The sequence below is a fragment of the Drosophila biarmipes genome, chromosome 3L, assembly GCF_025231255.1.
Source record: "Drosophila biarmipes strain raj3 chromosome 3L, RU_DBia_V1.1, whole genome shotgun sequence".
Classification (NCBI taxonomy): Eukaryota; Metazoa; Arthropoda; class Insecta; order Diptera; family Drosophilidae; genus Drosophila; species Drosophila biarmipes.
In genome coordinates, this window is record NC_066613.1 from 25726248 (window position 1) to 25744714 (window position 18467).

Below are 18467 nucleotides of genomic sequence, written 5' to 3' on the forward strand. Positions count from 1 at the left end.
CACTGCAACAAAATTACAATTTTCTGATTGATGAACTAAATACAAAGACCAAATAGTTAATTTCTTCGCTTAAACTTAGTTTATATTCTAAACATCCTATTGATCGTCGCTTGTACCCTTTTCTTAAAATTAGTTTTCAACCGTTGAAGAAAGACCACTTTTATTTAACGCAGTAAATTGTTTTTTATTTTTTATTAAATATTGAACGTAAGCTACTAGAATTATATCTTAGAATAAAGCTAATATGATACTTAACCAAATTAATTTGTACCTGAAACGTTGGGTCCAAGTCGTCTCACATTGCCTTACAATTCCTCTTCGCCGCCCAGGGGAATAAAGGCGGGCAGGGTGCCCAGCTGTGGTCGTCGGCCAGGTCGAGTGGCTCCCGTATCCGCTGGGTCCTCTTCGACCACTTCAAGCTCTTCCTTCTGAACTTCATCTTTTGGCAATATGGCTTCCGCTGGTTCTCTATGGCTCCCAAAATATCTTGAACTCGTGGGCGACTTCTCCTCCTTGGCAGGCTCCTTGGGCGTCTCTGGGATGCCTCGAGGTTTACTTCCCGTTTTGGGCCGCGAGACGACCAACCTCTTTGAGGACGGCTTCTTGCAGAACACGCATTTGGACAACTCGCACTTGCCCTTGCGCTCCAATTCCGGGCATGCGAACTCGTGACGCTTGTTGCACTTAAAGGAACAGGGGAGTTAATAGGTAATCACCGCAACAGATAGCCAACATACCTCGGCAGCCAGCGGACAGTAGCCGCGCACAAAGTCGATGCAGATCTCGGCCTTGTGGCTGAGTTTCTTGTGCAGGTAGGGGCAATCCTCTCGGACACAAGCGCCGCGCAAATAGTACCGACAGACGGGCATCTTCTCCAGGGTCACGTTATGAGAGAGCAGGCAGTCGGGCTTGGTGCATTCCCCGCGTAAGAAGCTGAAAATATAGGGATTCAAGAAGGTAACCGCATGGGAAATTCGAATCTAGAAAGCCGTCGAAGGTTTGGTATTCAACGGCTGGCCTGGGACAAACCTGACACAGATGGCGACCTGTCTCTTGTCGTGCAGCTTTCGACACTTGCCGCGGCTGTGGGCGGCGCACTTGCCCAGTTTCTGGAAGATGGCACAAGGCACATTCGTCTTCACCAACGACTTGTTGAGCAGAGTCAGACTTCTCTGCCTGGCAGTGATCAGGTGGGCCCGCGACACGTGATTGGTGGTGCGTATAAAGACGTTCTGCGCCTTGGGTGAGGCCACATAGGTGAGACCGCCGATATCGATGCGCCGCAGGATGCTACGGTTCACGCTTATCTGGGAAGCAGCAGCAGAAGCCGCTGGGGGAAGAACTCTGGTGAGACGGCAACCCGAGGGATCTAGGATAAACATATTGCCGCTAACGAATAGCGCTCGGCCTGAAAGCGAACGCTTCAGGGTCCTAGGACTCGTGGACTTCGTTACCCTTGCCGAACTGGCATCCAGCTTGGTTATCTTGTTCTTCGATATCTTCTTGTACATCACGCCGTGTATGCTGACCATGCTGAGGGACTTGTTGACGCCCAGCTTTAGCACCTGCGGCTTGCAGCTGTAAGGATACATTGGTATTAAGTAGTTGCCAAGAAATATAGATTTTGTCGTCTAACAGAGTCGCCTATAGCGTATACGTTCAAATCATACCTCAATTTCTTGCTGGGCTCTGCTTCATTTGTGCGTCTCAGGGCGTACTGGCCCACAAACTCCCGTAGAGGCCGACGCTTCTTGATCAGCGGTGTACAGGTGAGAGATATGGAGCGCACTAGTTTGTATCTCGTGCGTTTGGCGGGCGGCTGAGGTGGCAGAGGATGGGGGGCAGGGACCGCTGACGTGGACTTCACAGCTCCTTGGCGCACAATCTTTCGCTTGGATATGCTTACCAATGGAGGCTGCACACGGGTGGAGACTGCTGGAGGAGCAGTTGGCCTTACTGGAGCAGAATTAGTCCTCGCCGGAGCCTTTCGCACCAGACACGTGCTCGCCTTGCTGATGATCTTGGCTGGCGGGGGAGGGGGCGTGGCAATGGCAGGAGCCACAGGCAGGGGAGGATTCTGTTGGTAATTTAGGGCGGAAACCTGTTGCAGCAGCAGCTGTTCCTGTTGCTGCCGCTGGAACTGCTCGTACATGTCCCGCTGGCGCTGCAGGAAGTGCGGATTGATGTGGATCGCGGGCTGGGACTGCGGAGGCGCCTGGAGTGCCTGGAAGGGCACTTGGAAGGGCAGCTGATGCGCAGTTTGACCTTGCAGCTGGAAATTGGGATTGATGTACACCTTCCGCGTCATGGACGGCTGTCCCTCGTTGGCACTCAAGTGGGGCAACATGTCGCTACTTCGTTGGGATACCTGGCGAACAAATATATTTGCCTATTTTTGGTTATTTCTCAATTTCAACACTTATTCAATGGCTGTCTACGTCGTTGCCAGATGACTCAAGAACAGTGTTGGTTAACGATTCAATGTCATATGGGCGGGAATATACCAACGAATACTGGTGCTGTTAAATATACTAAAAGTACTAGTGAGATTATTATCCCGAGTTTTTATGTTTACTTAGTTAATGATAAATATAAAAAAAACTTTAAAAATAACCTTTAATTTAAACATTTCCATAACAACTACGATTAAGTATATTAAATAAAATTAAAAGTCAACTGTGGTCACTCTGTAAAACGCTCAAGGCTTATTGTGAATGGCAGCGTCATATGTTTAGCAAAACGTGGATTTCATTTGGCGAGGACTTTTTAAACGGCAATTTTGAATTAAAATGGGCAAGGACAGGGGCAGAGGACGCAGAAACCACCATTCCGGGCCGTACAACAAGAGCAACTGGCGTGGCCAAAAGAGGGATCGTCCCCAGAACAATGGAGGCGGTCAGCGCAACAGGTAAATATACCTTCCTGTAAACAATCTTATTGTTAACCGGCTTTTTTCGTTTGCAGAACTACGCCACAGCAGAAGAGCACGTTGCGGGAGAACCAAGTGGGGATCACGGAGTTCACCAATCCCGAGGCACCTGGCTTCACTGGCATTCTTAAGTCCCGGTTTTCCGATTTCCATGTAAACGAGATTGATAGCTCTGGCAAAGTCCTGGAATTGAATGATCTTAGTGTTCCAAAGGTGGCTATTGTGGGTTAGTATTAGCCAGTTATCCTCGAGTCTTATAGGCCTTCATGTATCCCATTATATTCCAGCTGTGGTCGAGAAAGAACTGGACAACTGGCGGGAGGAACTGAAGTCAGTGATTGGTCCGGAGGTATGGCAGGACATAGCCAACCTGGCGGTGGCCAAAAACGATCCGAAGCTGGATCAGAAGGTGGAAATTGATGTGACCACTCTGGACAAGGAGCAGCGAACACAAGTCCACCAGCTGATCAAGCAGCTTTACAAGGGAAAGCTACTGTCCACCACCCTTGGACAGCAACAGGCTAAGCCGAAGCCACAAGAGGAGGCTCCCGTGGAGGGGAAGGATCCAGCTAAGGATGAAACAGCAGCTCAGGAAGATCCCCAGTTGCCGGCGGAAGAAAAGAAAACCATAAGGATAATAAAACCAAAGCCAGGACGCGGTAAGTTATCTAGGATTACCTGGAAAACCCCGTTTTAAAGATTCTTTTTCAACAGGAGACAATCGGTGGAGCTTTCCCGCCGACTATGTGACCTTCCTGGTGCACAAAACCAATCTGGTTACCAGTGAAGTGGCCTCAACTCTAGCCTCGCGACTAAAGTAAGTTTAAAGTCCACAAAAAGTGAGTTCCTCTTTTCAAAAAGCTTCCCTATTCCAACAGCATGCGACCCTCGCAGGTGAACTACTGCGGCATCAAGGACAAGCGGGCCAAGACCACCCAGAACTTCTCCATCAAACGCCGCACGCCGGAGAGCATTTTGAATGCAGCTCGCTGCCTGCGGAATGTCCAGATTGGCAACTTTGCCTTCCAGTCCAATACACTCAAGTTGGGTGATCTACAGGGCAATCGTTTCCGGATCGCCCTGCGCCATATTGCCAAGGAGAAACGGGGGGAGATCGAGCTGGCGCTGGAATCTCTGCGAGACCGAGGCTTCATCAATTACTATGGCCTGCAGCGTTTCGGCAACAGTGCCAGCGTGCCCACCTACGAAGTGGGTGTAGCACTGCTGAAGAGCGATTATAAGCTGGCCTGCGAACTGATCCTGAAGCCACGCGACTCGGATGTCGAGTTTATGCGTCCAATACGCGAAGAGTGGTGGAAAAATCGCGACTCCACAGCGGCAGCTTCAAAAATTTACGGCGACAAATTCATTGAGAAGAAGCTGCTGGACGGCTTGGCCAGGTTTGGGGAATCGGATTACTCGTCAGCCCTGCGACAGATACCACGCAACATGCTAATGCTATATCCGCATGCCTACCAGAGTCTGATCTTTAACAGGATTGCCTCCAGAAGGATCAAGGAGTTTGGCCTGAAATTAATTCCCGGCGATTTGGTTTATGTGGAGCAGGATCAGTCAGACGTCGCTGTGGAGCAGGAGCAGCCGACGGAGGACTTGCAGGAGCAAAAGGAAGCGGAGAATACTGAAGATCCTCCAGAACCTCTTGAAGGGGATGAGGCCATCGAAGAGGAGTCCGTTTTCAAGCGGAAAGTTCGCCCGCTAACAGCAGAGGACATCGCCAGCGGCAAGTTCAAACTCTCCGATGTGGTACTGCCCCTACCAGGACACGACATCACCTATCCCAGCAACGAGTGCGGTGCTTGGTACGAGGAACTGCTGGCCGAAGTAGGTCTCTCCTCGGATCAACTGAAGCACAAGGAGAAGACCTATGCCTTGGCCGGCGCCTACCGCAAGATGATCATTTCGTCGAGTGATCTCAAGTGGAACTTTAGGTTCTACAACACGCCAGAGGACACCCTGATTGCCTCCGACTGGGAGCTGTTGAAGAACATTCCAATAACACCAGAGCCTGCAGAGGCTGAGGCCAAATTTCTGGCTCTACTGCTGGAATTCTCGCTGCCCACGGCCGCCTACGCCACAATGTTCTTGCGGGAACTCTTGAAGCAAGACACTTCGTCGGCTTCGCAAACGCAGCTGGAAAAAGAGGCCATGTCTAAGGAGGAAGTAGAGGAAAATAAGGAAGTGGTAGCAGAGGAGGAGGAGTCGATGGAGGTGGGCAAGGAGGCAGCCGAAGAGGAGGTTAAGGAGGAGGTGGCGCTGGAGGAGGTGCAGGCCAACTGAGATACCAAAAATCAATATGCTCGGGAAATCAATTTTACGCGCGCTTCGTATCCAACTTCAAAGCAACCACAACAATAACAATGCGCACGTGAGGACGAGGGCTGCTCTCTCGCGTCCTGTGGCTCGCACCCTCTCTGCCAGTCTCGCTCGCGCTCTCTCTCAATCCTTGGAGAGTCCTTTGGTCCTGTCCCTTTGACTGTGATTCCATTCGTTCGGTGGCCAGCAACGCGAAAGCTCGAAACGACGCGCTGCGCAGTTTTCCCTGCTCGGAAGTCCAAGTCGCACGGTTTTCCCCAGCGTTCTAAATGAAGAGCACTACCAATTTATTAATTAACAACAAATAACGAATACCTACGGATATCTATCCCCAAAAAACAAAGCCCCGGACTCGATCCTGTTCATCCAGCGAAGGGACTTAAACCACACAGATATCAGGAGGAGTGCCAAGGTGAATTACCAGTTAAATGTAGCATTTAAACGTTTTGGGCGCGTATTTTTGAAAACCCAAATTATTTAGGCGTAAGTATTATTCGCATTGGAATAATAGTTGTTGATAATTAAAGAGCGGTCGACAGCATTGAACCTAGAACGATGCAGAACTGTACAATATTTGATTTTGGCTGGGCCAGCTTATTGATTTTTGTTGTGTGCTTGTGCTGAAATCAATCGATAATACGGTGTTAATACCAAGAGCAGGGTCCGGGAACGGGAAGGTGGCTGGCCGTAGGAGTAGTTCACATAGTGGTTTAGTGCGTCGGGGGCTTACAAAAGGGGGTGGGGCGGGAATTCGGGGGATACCAGGGGTAGTGGCATCAGTCGTTAAGGGTGCACGACGCTCCTCGCTCGTTATGTTTTTGTTTCGGCCCACCACCGCCCGCCGACCCCCCTGGGGGAGTCCTCAAATTAATAAACTAAATGCTTGTTTTGGCGTCGTCGCTCCCCTTCGATGGGGGCTTCCCCCGATCCGATCCAGACATGGATATTGGACATGTTATCGCTTGCGCGCGCACTCTTTGACTCTTTGACCAGCTCCCAGCAGCTGCGTCATAGTAGGAGTTTTTGGCGTGGCTGAATTCGATTTTCCGTCGCCTCCCACCTGCCCCGCCAAACAAAGCCTTACAGATTGCTTCCTTCTGCATTACTATATTATCCCCCGAATCCCTGGTTTATAAATGACCTTTCGACGCAAATCTCTGCCTCGCTGGGAGTTAAATATTTGATGCCTTGCATGAACCTCTTTGTTGTATTAACACTTCAGGTGGTAATTTCCTCTGATGAAGTGAGAAGTAATAAATTCCATAGTCGTACAGTGGAATTTTAATAAGAATAGATTACATGGTAGTCGTTTAAGATTTTAATTTATAGAAGAAAACATTATTTTGCGGAGATCAAAACATATTATACACTGTTGTTATATCCTTAATACAAGAGTTAGCTATATAAATCAAATCAAGGCACACATAGTGAAAGGTTTGATCTACAAAAATCTAAACGCAACAAAATAATTTAAATGTTTTATACAATGAAGGCAACAATTTAGTGGTAATGTACGTCTTCTAATTTAAAAAAAAGGGTTGTTTTGAAGAGACAGTCAAAGTTCTTTGTTTAATTTATGAAAGCTTCGCCATGTTTGTTGACTTGATTTTGTGATGGTTTATAATATTGCGTATTTCAATAAGCAATTTCAATATATATAGCAGTGATAAATTAATTAAGTGTAATATTCAAAAAAGACTAGAGAAAAAACCAGAAGATTTGAGGTGTTTTCCGACCTCCTAATCCTATATTACAATATCATCGATTTGCTCGTCGTTGAGGGCGCGCAGATTGCATTTGCAGAGGTAGGCCAGAATCCTTTTCTCCGCCTTGATGCGGTTTGCTTCTCCCAGTCCTTCCAGCAGGGCCTCTATCCTCTTTTCTGCCCTAACGGGAGCAGCGGGAGGGGCAGGATTGGGATTTGTGGGTGGCGGTGCTGCTCCCGCGACGGCCAGCTGCTCATCCATGGCCTCCTGCAGCGGATCCTCCTCGTCATGGACTTCCTCGATGGATTTGAGGGAGTTGCGACTTAAGTCCCCCGAGTTACGGTGACTAATCGGATGGTGATGATGATGCAGAAATTGCAGATGGGGCAGGAGGCTCCAGTCGGAGCCAGTGCCTCCGGCTTTTTCCTTGGCCAGCTCCCGACGCTGCTTGGCCACCAGATGGTTCCAGCGACTCACACAGGCATTAACTAAACGAAAGTTTTAATAATTTAACAATGTTTATATAGAAAACCCAAGTTTTTACCATCTGTATTCAGGGATGTGGAGATGCTGCCCCAGATCTCCGAGTGCCGTTTCTTATGCGCGTCATAGGGCGTGCTCCTTAGATCCCTCTCATAGAGCTGGGGATTAGCCCTCACCAGTTCTATAAGTCGCGTGTCGAACTCGGACATTTCAATATTTTCAAAACCAAAACAAATCAAATGAAAATATGTAAACAAATGGTAAATAATGCACAGGAGTATGACCGTTACTGCAGCTGGCAAAGATACCGCTACAAAGGCAGGGTGGTACGAGCCACTATTCACCACACCTGGGGGCGGCGAGGTGGAAATGCGAGATTCAAAAAGCCCACCCATCCGACTGGCGGCATTTATTGATTTATTTATTGATTTTATCGTCTTGCAGGCGCTGCCGGCCGCAGAGATGGCCGCCGAAAACTATCACCTCAAGTGGGACTCGCACCTCTCCTATCTGAACTCTTCCATAGCCACGCTTTACAAGTAAGTAAAATAAATGTTTACCATTGATGTTTAATTGAAAAGTTAATTTAGATTTAATATCATTTTTTATGTAAAAGCATGTAATCGTACGTAAAAACAATAATTGGCAGTATTTTTTAATAAAGTTTTGCACCATTTTTAAAAAACTTAAATTCTAATCTTTACATTTTACTAAAATATTTGTCTTAACTACGACTTTTAATTGTTATTTCATTATTCAACTATTTAGACCATTCCAAACTAATTATACTTTTTTTAGGAACGAGAAGTTCGCCGATGTGGTCCTGTACAGCTCCTACAACAGCAGCGGAATCCCTTCCGATATACCCACGGTGGGCATCTCGGCCCACAAGTTCATCCTCAGTGCTTCGTCCCAGTTCTTTGCCACCATGTTCGAAACGGCACCCATCACGAACCCCAACGGAGTGCTCTACGTGGTCCTGCCGCCGGAACTCAGCCACCGGGCCATCCAGATCCTGGTGCAGTACATGTACAGCGGCGAGGCCACCGTGTCCAACGACATCCTCAACGAGGTGCTGCGCGGCGGCGAGATCCTCAAGATCCGCGGTCTGTGCCGCACCAGCTCTTCCAATGGCGGTGGCTCCGGCTCCGTTGTGACCACATCGCACCACCCGCATCCGCTGGCCGGACATCTGCACCCGCGGGAGGCATCCGCCATGTACATGTCGAACGGCACCCGATCCGCCTTGCCACCGCCTCCGCCGCCACCGTCATCAACCATGTCGGCTCAACTTCAGGGAGATATCTACGCCAGCAAGCCGGGAGGATCCACCCGATTCGGCCTGGAGCACCACCACCCCCACCTGTCGTCCCACCTGGGCCACGCTCCTCAGCAGCAGCAATTCCGCGGTCTTGGGGTCTCGGTGATGCCCAAGGACTCGCCCGTGATCATCAAGTCCCCCAAGATGGCCGCGCACACAGGACTCCTCACCGTGGCCAGCAGCAGCAAGCTGGGCATATCGGTCAACAAAGAGGTGGCTATCGATCCGGAAGATAAGTGCTGCTTTGCGGCTCCCGGCCAGGTTGAGTCCCAGTCACATCCACCGCCACCAACCTCAACAACAACCACTAGTGGGGGCGTAGGTGGAGGCACAGGAGCCCCGCCATCCCAGCCCATCTCCATTTGCACGGAGGTGGGCTGCAGCAGTTGTCCCATGACCGCCGGACCAGGTGCTGATCAGGCCGAGACCACGCTGCGGAGGACGGAGTACGAGGAGCAGGCTCTTCGCGAGCGCAATGAGGTGGGACTGGTCTTTGAGCGACGCCTGAGGAGGGAGAGTGCCTGCGAACGATGTGAGTTTATAAACAACATTAACACTGAATAAATACATAGTCTTTTTTGGAAATCCTTTCCAGCTCGTGACTACTATGAACCTCCCCACTTCGAGCACGTGGTACCATCCCGCTTGGCTGCCACTCCACCGCCACCACAGCCATCACATCCGTCGACACTGCGACATCCGCACAACTTCCTCACCATCAAGCAGGAGCCGACCGACTGGAGCAACAACCCACCAAATGCCTCCGCTGCGTCCAACAACAACAACCTGGAGGAGGGCCCCTTGGTGTCGCCCAAACAGCCGCTGGACTTTAAGATGTCCGCCGTCAAGCTGGAGGTCAATAGGGATCGGGGAACACCCTCCGAGGAGAACGAGGAGCATACGCTGCGTGACTACAACAACTTCAAGCAGCTGCTTGTGTGCGAGATCTGCCAAAAGTCCTTCGAGGACACCAAGATGTTGGTTCGCCACCTGGGCACACATGCCGGTGATCCGGCGGGCGGGACGGAGAGGAACCTCCTGCCATCCAGCGCCAGTGGGAGTACGGCCACCGCCTCCAGCAATCTCGCCCTGCGAACAGTCAAAACCTATGTGCCAAAGAAACGACGCCGAGTTTCGGTGAGTTGTGATAAGCACCCTACCCATGCAGCTATAAGATTCCTATCCTTGCAGCAACAGGAGAACAATATGGATCACGACCACGTCACCCTGCTCTGCGATTTGTGCTCCACGTAAGTAGAGTCCTACCAGGTCCAGAATTACCTCTAATATTCCCTATTCTTTCGATAGATCCTTCGATACGCCTGCGGAGTGGGTGCGGCATATGAACAGCCAGCACACGGAGATCGAGCTGGCCATGTTCAACAGCAAAAAGGATGGCGAGCAGAAGGGGTGTGTGTCCTAAGGGCTAGCCAGAGCACTCTGATGAACTCTGTTCACTTGCAGCCAGCAGCAACAGCCGGCGACCAGCAGCTCTTCCACAGTGTCCACCAGCCAAATGCAGCCAAAGTATCCCAGTTCCACCGCCACTCGATCGACGCAGTCCCTCCTGCTGCACAAGATGAGCAACGTCGATGCAGGGGCAGCTGCAGCATCATCCTCACCTCCCGGAGCATCGACCACGCCGAGTTCCTAAGTTCCCCATGGATCCTTGGAGCAGTAGCGCCAACACAGAACACCATCGCTTTTCACTTAACATTGGACCTGCACAGGAATCTGAGGAATTCGCGTCATTGTGATGAGACTCAGCCACTTCAGGACACCATACATTTCGTTCGATAAATTCAAGTCGTTCCAGAAATCAAAAAGAGGGATGTTTATAATGCAACAGCAAGAACCGTGATCAAAGTGCAACCAGTTTGCATATTTTATAGAGCAACAAACAAAATACAAAATCGCAAGAAAAGATAACGAAACTGTAAACGAAACTTAGAATCGGAATCGTCAGGCAACGATGCAAAACAAAATAAGAAATTCGGAAACGAAAGCAAAATCAACATTTAACTCAAGTGTGTAGCATTTTTTTTAAGTGTACGTATTTACCTAGTTTTAGCTACTTACTCCCCATGTAATTAAATGTAACAACAACGCGCAATTGATACGAAAAGAAGATAACTATACAGTTTAATCATTTTAAATGTACGAATAATTTGGAATATTTTTATCAGCGGAAAGGAGTTCTTTAAGTTATCAATTTTCACTTTTAAAGCAAACCATCTAGGGTTTGAACGAGAAAATTCCATTCGTAGGACCAAAAGCAGCGGAGACACTACTTGCTTTCGATAAACAATAGTTAATCACTCTTTATTCCTTTCAATTTGTTTAATCTTTTCTTTTTCGAATGTAATAACTGATAACTACTATTTTGTATGACGCTATCGCGCCTTTATGATGTCAGCAACTCTGTTGTATATGTACTTTTTACATTTTTTATAAGGCTTCAATAGACATTTCGAGAACTTTTTGTACATAGATTAAGTTTTATTTTGAAAGTCCGCCGATCGAAACTTTTTGCGAAAAGTTCCAGGAATTAAATCTCTAAATGTATGTGTAGTAGAAGTTCAATTAAAACCTCCCCCAACCATGTAAAAATATACCATATATGTATTTACAAGCAGGCGTGATTAATAACGAACTAAGTAGGTGTAAAAACAAGGCCGGAGGAAGAGTGTTTCCTCCCCCTACAAATGGCAAATGTAGCAAGCGTTTTAATTCGAAATAAACGTCTACGATGAGAAATCGTTTTTAAAAGCGATACCGAAGAGCCCCCAGAAATTAAGAGTCATGTTGCGGAAAGCTCGGACTCGGCTATACGCCGGGTGTATAAATACAGAGCGCCGTCGAAGAGAAATTTCAGTTTGCAATCCAACGCCGAGTTGACTTCAATATTAAGTGAATTTCGTTTCAACTACGCTTAAGTTTTGGAAAAAATGAGTTCTTCTAAGCATTTAGGCAAAGGTAAGAGAACGGAGAGAGAAAGGTTTTAGTCGAACTAAAACAAGTTATCCAACATTCCATCGGTTTTATAAACAACCTCATTTCCTGACGTTACACATATGGACATCAAAATTGACAATTTTTTTAAAAACAAATTAATTCAATTAAACTCAATCACGGTTTCGTACATATGCATTTCATTTACCCAGAGCTTGATACTGCTTCAGAAAACAAAAAATGTTTTATTAACAAGCTATGCTATGTCAATCAAGTATTTAGACCTTTTTTTACGATATAAAATCATTTGTACAATTAGTATAGATTAACCAAATGATCCCTTTGATTACTTTGACCGCCTTCACAAAAAACCATAATATTTATGTACACTTCAGAAAGATAACGTCCTATCAATGTTTGCCATTTCACGTCTGGGCCTCTATCAACTTTAGTCGATGACTTGCTTTTCGTTCGATATGGGGATTTCACAACTCCATATGTGACTTATCATTATAATGATTAAGCCTTCCACCATATGTTCCATGAATGCCACGTTTAAAATGGATATTTGATCTATAGATTATTTTTTATATAACACAACATAAGATAACGTGTAATCAATGTTTACCAACTTTAAGTCAATGACTTGCTATCTGAAATGGCGCTATAGAACAGAATGTTTCACGAATTCCACTAAAGAAATCCATATTTTTAGGCTCCCCCAGGCCCGTGCTCCCGGAAGATGGACTCCTCCGACTGTTCTCCATGAGGTTCTGTCCCTATGCCCAGCGTGCCCACCTCGCCCTGAATGCCAAGAAAGTGCCCTACCACACGGTGAACATCAACCTCACCGAGAAACCAGAGTGGCTGGTGGAGTTCAGCCCGCTGCTTAAGGTTCCTGCCCTGCAGCTGGTGGGGGAGAAGGGGCAGCCCGCTCTCATCGAGTCGCTGGTCATCGCCGAGTACTTGGACGAGAAGTACCCGCAGAATCCGCTCCTGCCCAAGGACCCCCTGAAGCGGGCCCAGGACAAGATCCTGCTGGAGCGCTTCAGCGGCATCACCAATGCCTTCATGAAGATCCTGATGCAGGGCACCGGTCTGGATGACTACTGGGTGGCGCTGGACATCTTTGAGCAGGAGCTGACCAAGCGGGGCACCCCCTTCTTTGGCGGCGACAAGCCCGGCTTCGTGGACTATATGATCTGGCCCTGGTTCGAGCGCCTGTCGGTGATTGAGCTGAAGCTGCCGCAGGAGTACAACTTTGATGAGAAGCGCTTCCCCAAGATTACTAAGTATATTGCCGATCTGAAGGAGGATTCTGTGGTAAAGTCCTTCTATGCCACTCCTGAGCAGCATAACGAGTTCTGGAGGACCCGCAAGTCCGGCAATGCCAACTACGATCTGCTGGCTTAGATCGGTACTTAAAATTAATTGTAAAGAAGATTAAAAAAAATTGAAAGAAAGAACAAATTATTTTTAAAAAAAATGAAAAACAAGGACAACTAAGAAGAAAAAAAAACAAGGCAAAAAAGAAAAGAAAAATATAAAGATAAATAAAATGAGTTAAAAATTAAAATAAATTTCTTATTTTAATAATTAAGTATTTTTGAAAGTTCAAATGATTCATGCTTATATAGCACTTGGCTAGATTGAAAAACGAGAAGGGAAAACTCGAAAAATGTTTTTTCGAACATAAAATTCTTATTATTTAATAGTGAAAATTCTACGAGTAAATTTACCTGTAAATATCAAGATGATCCTTACACTATTTTCTCTGCAGCTTTAACTAAAATGTTTTTATCCATAAATCCATTTGAGAACGAGTGTCGTGTACTTGGTGGGTTCCACTGTATCCAACAGATTGGATATGTGTGTCAGCCGCAAAGGTTGCTCCAAGTTGCTCCACCAAGTTCAACCGCGTAAGAGAAGCCATCCGCCGAAGGGCAGCCGGCGACTCTTTATATACGCCTCGAATGGGAATCACTATCATCACTTGCATCTCCAGACCAGACCAGAGCACGCACAGTATGAGCAACGGCAGGCATTTGGCTAAAGGTGCGTAGATCCATAACGCCAGGTATCCATGGATTATTAATATAGGTTTGCCCTGGCACAGGCTCACCCCCGCCGGATGTGCCCGAGGATGGTATCCTGCGGCTGTACTCCATGCGTTTCTGCCCTTTCGCCCAGCGCGTGCATCTGGTGCTGGACGCCAAGCAGATCCCGTATCACAGCATCTACATCAACCTGACAGAGAAACCGGAGTGGCTGCTGGACAAGAATCCGCAGGGCAAGGTGCCGGCTCTGGAGATTGTGCGAGAGCCGGGACCTCCTGTGCTGACGGAGTCGCTTTTAATCTGCGAGTATCTGGACGAGCAGTATCCCCTGCGTCCGCTCTATCCACGCGATCCGCTAAAAAAGGTGCAGGATAAGCTACTGATCGAGCGGTTTGGAGCCGTGCTGGGTGCCTTCTTCAAGGCCTCCGATGGCGGCGAACTGGAGCCCTTCTGGAGCGGCCTGGACACCTACGAAAGGGAGCTGAGTCGCCGCGGCACTGATTTCTTTGGCGGCGAGCAGACGGGCATTCTGGACTACATGATTTGGCCCTGGTGTGAGCGTTTAGAGCTCCTCAAATTGCAGCGAGGAAAGGACTATAACTACGATGAGGAGCGATTCCCGCAGCTGGTGAGTTGATCACTATTCCACGTTGATCTTGATCACGATTCCAGATGGTACATAGTTAATACACTTTTTTTCAGACTCCTTGGCTGGAGCGCATGAAGCGGGATCCGGCTGTGATGGCCTTCTACATGGAGGCCGAGGTTCAAGCGGAGTTCCTTCGCACTCGCAGCTTGGGCCAGCCCAACTACAATCTGCTGGTCAAGGATGCCTGATGCAATTGGTTTATTTGAATTTTTAGCTTGGAATGAATAAAACATACAGGCAGTCCATAACCGGTTTCGAATATTTGCTCTTGGCCAAACCAGTTGACATTCTAGAGCTTGCCCTTGAAGGCGATATCGTACTGGGGATTGCCCAGGGTCTTGGACTTCTGGAACTCGGCATGCAGCTGGACATCCAAAGCTGTCTTTTGCACAGCCGCATCCTGAGCCACCAAATCGCGCCATTTGAGCTGAAAGATTGCGTATAAGCGTTAGACATCCTCCTCAATTACCATAGTTGTACATACCAGCTTCTCAAATCGTTTGGCGTCCAGCTCGTACTTTTGCTCCGTGTTGATTTTCATACTCGGAAAGCGTTCAAACCAGGGCCAAATCATGTAGTCCACGATTCCAATGGTCTGGCCAGCAAAGTAGGGTGTTCCCCTCTTGGCCAGCTCCGCCTCAAAAACATCCAAGGCGTTCTCAAACTTTTCGATAGCATCTCCCGGAGCATTGGGATTACAGGTCAACACTGGGTAAATGGCACTGACCACTGGAGCAAAGCGTTCAATGAGAATCTTGTCCTGGGCCTTCTTAAGCGGATCAGTGGGAAAGAGTCGTGGCTGAGGGTACTGCTGATCCAAGTACTCCGCTATGATGAGGGACTCCACGAGGGTAGGTTGATCCTTAACTCCAGTAAGCTGCAGGGCAGGCACTTTACCCAGTGGACTATAATCCTTGTACCATTCCGGCTTCTCAATCAAATCTACGTAGATCTTGTGATGAGGAATTTGCTTGACGGCCAGGAGGAGATGCACTCGGTGGCTGAAGGGGCAGAAGGCCATGGAGAAGAAACGGAGGACGCCATCTTCGGGCAGCTCCGGATTGGTGGAACCTGTAAGTTCAAGAAAAGGTTATTAATTGGCAATGATCTGAGCAGTAACCCAAATCCCAGTCGAAGATACAAAGATATTGGTTAATGGTGGAGTACATATATGGATTTAATGTCTTCCCGCTGAGCGGTTTCACAATTTCTCTTTAAGTATCTTGATTCCTGTTCTACAGGGTATTAATATAAGCCAGCTTTTAGATCCTTTACAAGGGTTCGAAGGCGATATCGTAGTTGGGCTTTGCCTCGTGGCGGGTACGCATGAACTTGGCGTGGATCCTGGCATCCAAAGCGGTGGCCTTGACAGCCTCATCCTGGGCCGCCAGATCGCGCCACTTCAACAGATTCTGATAGCGCGTCTTGTCCAGCTCATAGGGTACATCCAGGGTGTACTTAAGGGCGGGGAATCGCTCGAACCAGGGCCAAATCATGTAGTCCACAATGCCAATCTTCTCGCCGCCAAAGTAGGGAGTTCCCCGCTTGGTGATCTCCTGCTCGAAGACATCCAGCGCGGTCTCAAAGTTCTTGATGGCATCGCCGGGAGGGTCCTTCGTAAAGAACACGGGGTAAATTGCACTGACGGCGGGAGCCAGGCGTTCGATAAGGATCCTGTCGATGGCCTTTTGCAGCGGATCCTTAGGAAAGAGGGAACCCTCGCCGGGATACTGTTCATCCAGGTACTCGGCAATGACCAGGGACTCCACCAGAGCGGGCTGGCCTGGCAGATGTGGCAACTGGATGGCCGGCACCTTGCCCAGCGGGCTGTAGTCGATGTACCACTCGGGCTTCTCGCTGAGATCAATGTAGACCGTGTGGTGGGGAATCTTTTTGGCGGCCAGTACCAAACCGACACGCTGCGAGTAGGGGCAGAATCTCATCGAGTAGTAGCGCAGGACTCCATCCTCGGGAATTTCTGGTTTGGGGGAACCTGTTGATGGGTGATTTGTGACGTCAGCGGAAAGTTTTCCATTATGCTTGGGCTAAAATTAAATCTCTATCTGCGGGTAATTTACACCTCTCGTGATGGGGGGTAGATAAAACTATGGAATCAATTGCCAGTTTTTTTTGGCGCGTCACTGTCCCGCTGACCTTGAAGTGCCCCCACTCACCCCTCTTGAAGTGCTTCTGCGGCAGGGCCATGTTAAAAACTTTAAGATAGTTCCTTAGGCGAGAAATGTTGGTAGAAAATATGGATCCAATCGAATGACGTTGGAGGGGACTCGCCGAACCTTATATAGTGGTCGCAGTTGCTGGACGGGCGAGTTATCGAATATAGTCGATTACTCCGCGGAGAACTTTAAATTATTTAAACTTATGGTATAGTACATTAGCATATAGCATAGAACATAGAAACGAATGGATTAAGCCCATACAGACCATTGTTACTTAACGATCTATAATTGTGACCTTTAAAAAATAATATTTCTTTAGTTTGTTAAGTACCTCGTTGCGTTGCTCAAGTCTGTAGGTATCGTTTGATTTTCGAAATTCCTCAACCATTTGATGATAATTTACAGTGATTTCAATAGTATCATGCAAGAATTTATTCTTCAATCACAATAATGCTGCCATGTGTATGTACATTTAAAATCAATCTCCATAATATGTACACTAAATGCTGGGTCTGTAAATCATCCCGATGCCTACTCCAATTTAGCACGCTTGGCTGCGTTGCTGAAATAAAATGAATTAGCTGTGTTTTATCAAGTTTCCATGAACTTACTATAACATATTGTAGTCGGCGTTGCCCGCTCGACGGGAACTCATGTACTTGGCATGGGTCTGTCCATCCAGATAGAAACACTTGACGGCACGATCCTGGAGCATCAAGTCGCGCCACTTAAGCTGGAATAAGAAACCTTGATTAGATACAAAATGTAGATAGATTTCTATGCCCACCCACCAGTGTGGCAAAGCGATCCGGGTTCAACTCGAAATTATTACCAATGGTGAACTTCAAGGAGGCGAAGCGCTCGCACCAGGGCCAAATCATGTAGTCCAGCATGCCCGGTTTGGAGCCACCAAAGAACTGGGTGCCACGCTGCTTCAGCTCCTCCTCGTAAATGTCTAATCCGGCGTAGTGATCGGTGTCGCCCAGCTGGTCGGGATTGTCGTGGAGCACCAGCCGGTAAAAGGCGGTGATGAACTGCCCGAAGCGTTCGATCAGGATCTTTTCCTGGGCCTTCTTCAGCGGATCCTTGGGGTACAGCGGCACCTCCGGGTACTTCTCGTCCAGATAGTCGCAGATAATGAGCGACTCGACCAGCACGGGATTTCCCGGTTCCTTGACCAGCTCCAATGCAGGCACTTTCGAGGTGCTGCTCACCTGTGGGAACCACTCGGGCTTCTCGCGAAGATTGATGTAGATGCTGTGATGGGGCACGTTCTTGGCGTCCAGCACCAGGTGCACACGGTGTGCGTAGGGACAGAAGCGCATTGAGTACAGCTTCAAGACCCCGTCATCCGGGAAAACGGGTTTTTTCGAACCTGCAAATGGGACTGGCGGTTAAAACTAATCTTGGTTTTGTTATTAGTAATACCTACCCGTGGTTAAATGCTGAGTTTCGCTCATTTCGGCAAAAATAATTTGGGTAAAAAACTAGCTGTTTTGTTTTTATGAGAAGTTATCGGAATTTGATAGAAAAATTCAAGGTTACCTGTTACTCGATTAAACATTTATAGAGCTCTAGTAGGACCGTCGTGGAGTGCATAGAAAAATACTACATTTTTTATTTTTTATGTTTTATTTTCGAATATGTACTTAAAATCTTAAATTGTTGAATTCTTAAATTATTTTGTCTACATTTTAAAAAAGCTGTGAATAGTAGTCAAAATTTTTGGAAATTCAAACATGTAATATCATTCTTAAAAGTTAATGACTTAATGTATTAGTAAGCTTTTATGTTGTAAAATATCTGAAATTTCCAGGTTTTGTATAATACAACTCATAAACAACTGAACAAAATTGCAA

The 18467-nt window shown here is 47.7% G+C and overlaps 8 protein-coding genes across 10 annotated transcripts; 4 read left to right on the forward strand and 4 right to left on the reverse strand.

Annotated features, from left to right (window-relative positions):
- Positions 1-172: 172 nt before the first annotated feature.
- LOC108035677 (zinc finger CCCH domain-containing protein 3) lies at positions 173-2471 on the reverse strand. The gene is made up of 4 exons (XM_017111387.3): positions 1671-2471; positions 1030-1578; positions 738-933; positions 173-683 (listed from the first exon to the last, which is right to left on the reverse strand). Exons 1-4 carry the CDS (start codon positions 2345-2347, stop codon positions 306-308), a joined length of 1800 nt encoding a protein of 599 aa, XP_016966876.1. The 5' UTR covers positions 2348-2471; the 3' UTR covers positions 173-305.
- Positions 2472-2707: 236 nt separating this feature from the next.
- Positions 2708-5815, forward strand: LOC108035145 (pseudouridylate synthase 7 homolog). The gene is made up of 5 exons (XM_017110588.3): positions 2708-2908; positions 2965-3155; positions 3217-3588; positions 3644-3746; positions 3808-5815. The coding sequence occupies exons 1-5, from the start codon at positions 2790-2792 to the stop codon at positions 5225-5227; spliced, it is 2205 nt and encodes a 734-aa protein (XP_016966077.1). The 5' UTR covers positions 2708-2789; the 3' UTR covers positions 5228-5815.
- Positions 5538-11555, forward strand: LOC108035146 (uncharacterized). Its single transcript, XM_017110589.3, has 7 exons — positions 5538-5675; positions 7897-7991; positions 8251-9305; positions 9369-9910; positions 9965-10023; positions 10082-10183; positions 10238-11555. The coding sequence occupies exons 2-7, from the start codon at positions 7915-7917 to the stop codon at positions 10425-10427; spliced, it is 2025 nt and encodes a 674-aa protein (XP_016966078.1). The 5' UTR covers positions 5538-5675; positions 7897-7914; the 3' UTR covers positions 10428-11555.
- On the reverse strand, positions 6559-7744 carry LOC108035149 (uncharacterized). The gene is made up of 2 exons (XM_017110592.3): positions 7514-7744; positions 6559-7457 (listed from the first exon to the last, which is right to left on the reverse strand). The coding sequence occupies exons 1-2, from the start codon at positions 7659-7661 to the stop codon at positions 7009-7011; spliced, it is 597 nt and encodes a 198-aa protein (XP_016966081.1). The 5' UTR covers positions 7662-7744; the 3' UTR covers positions 6559-7008.
- Positions 11556-11600: 45 nt separating the features above from the next.
- LOC108035148 (pyrimidodiazepine synthase) lies at positions 11601-13305 on the forward strand. Its single transcript, XM_017110591.3, has 2 exons — positions 11601-11749; positions 12441-13305. Exons 1-2 carry the CDS (start codon positions 11722-11724, stop codon positions 13136-13138), a joined length of 726 nt encoding a protein of 241 aa, XP_016966080.1. The 5' UTR covers positions 11601-11721; the 3' UTR covers positions 13139-13305.
- Positions 13306-13752: 447 nt separating this feature from the next.
- On the forward strand, positions 13753-14619 carry LOC108035147 (pyrimidodiazepine synthase). The gene is made up of 3 exons (XM_050885776.1): positions 13753-13780; positions 13842-14410; positions 14485-14619. The coding sequence occupies exons 1-3, from the start codon at positions 13753-13755 to the stop codon at positions 14617-14619; spliced, it is 732 nt and encodes a 243-aa protein (XP_050741733.1).
- LOC108034511 (pyrimidodiazepine synthase) lies at positions 14606-16766 on the reverse strand. 2 transcript variants are annotated; one of them, XM_044094664.2, is made up of 3 exons: positions 16606-16754; positions 14916-15502; positions 14606-14858 (listed from the first exon to the last, which is right to left on the reverse strand). In XM_044094664.2, exons 1-3 carry the CDS (start codon positions 16634-16636, stop codon positions 14721-14723), a joined length of 756 nt encoding a protein of 251 aa, XP_043950599.1. In that variant the 5' UTR covers positions 16637-16754; the 3' UTR covers positions 14606-14720. The 2 variants fall into 2 exon arrangements, with proteins under 2 accessions (XP_043950599.1, XP_016964924.1); XM_017109435.3 differs by lacking the exons at positions 14606-14858; positions 14916-15502 and adding an exon at positions 15584-16424 and having other exon boundaries at positions 16606-16766.
- Positions 16767-17016: 250 nt separating this feature from the next.
- Positions 17017-18189, reverse strand: LOC108034526 (pyrimidodiazepine synthase). Of its 2 annotated transcripts, XM_017109450.2 has the most exons (4): positions 18041-18189; positions 17400-17983; positions 17220-17341; positions 17017-17170 (listed from the first exon to the last, which is right to left on the reverse strand). In XM_017109450.2, the coding sequence occupies exons 1-4, from the start codon at positions 18066-18068 to the stop codon at positions 17140-17142; spliced, it is 765 nt and encodes a 254-aa protein (XP_016964939.1). In that variant the 5' UTR covers positions 18069-18189; the 3' UTR covers positions 17017-17139. The 2 variants fall into 2 exon arrangements, with proteins under 2 accessions (XP_016964939.1, XP_016964940.1); XM_017109451.2 differs by lacking the exon at positions 17017-17170 and having other exon boundaries at positions 17219-17341.
- Between the last annotated feature and the right edge of the window lie 278 nt (positions 18190-18467).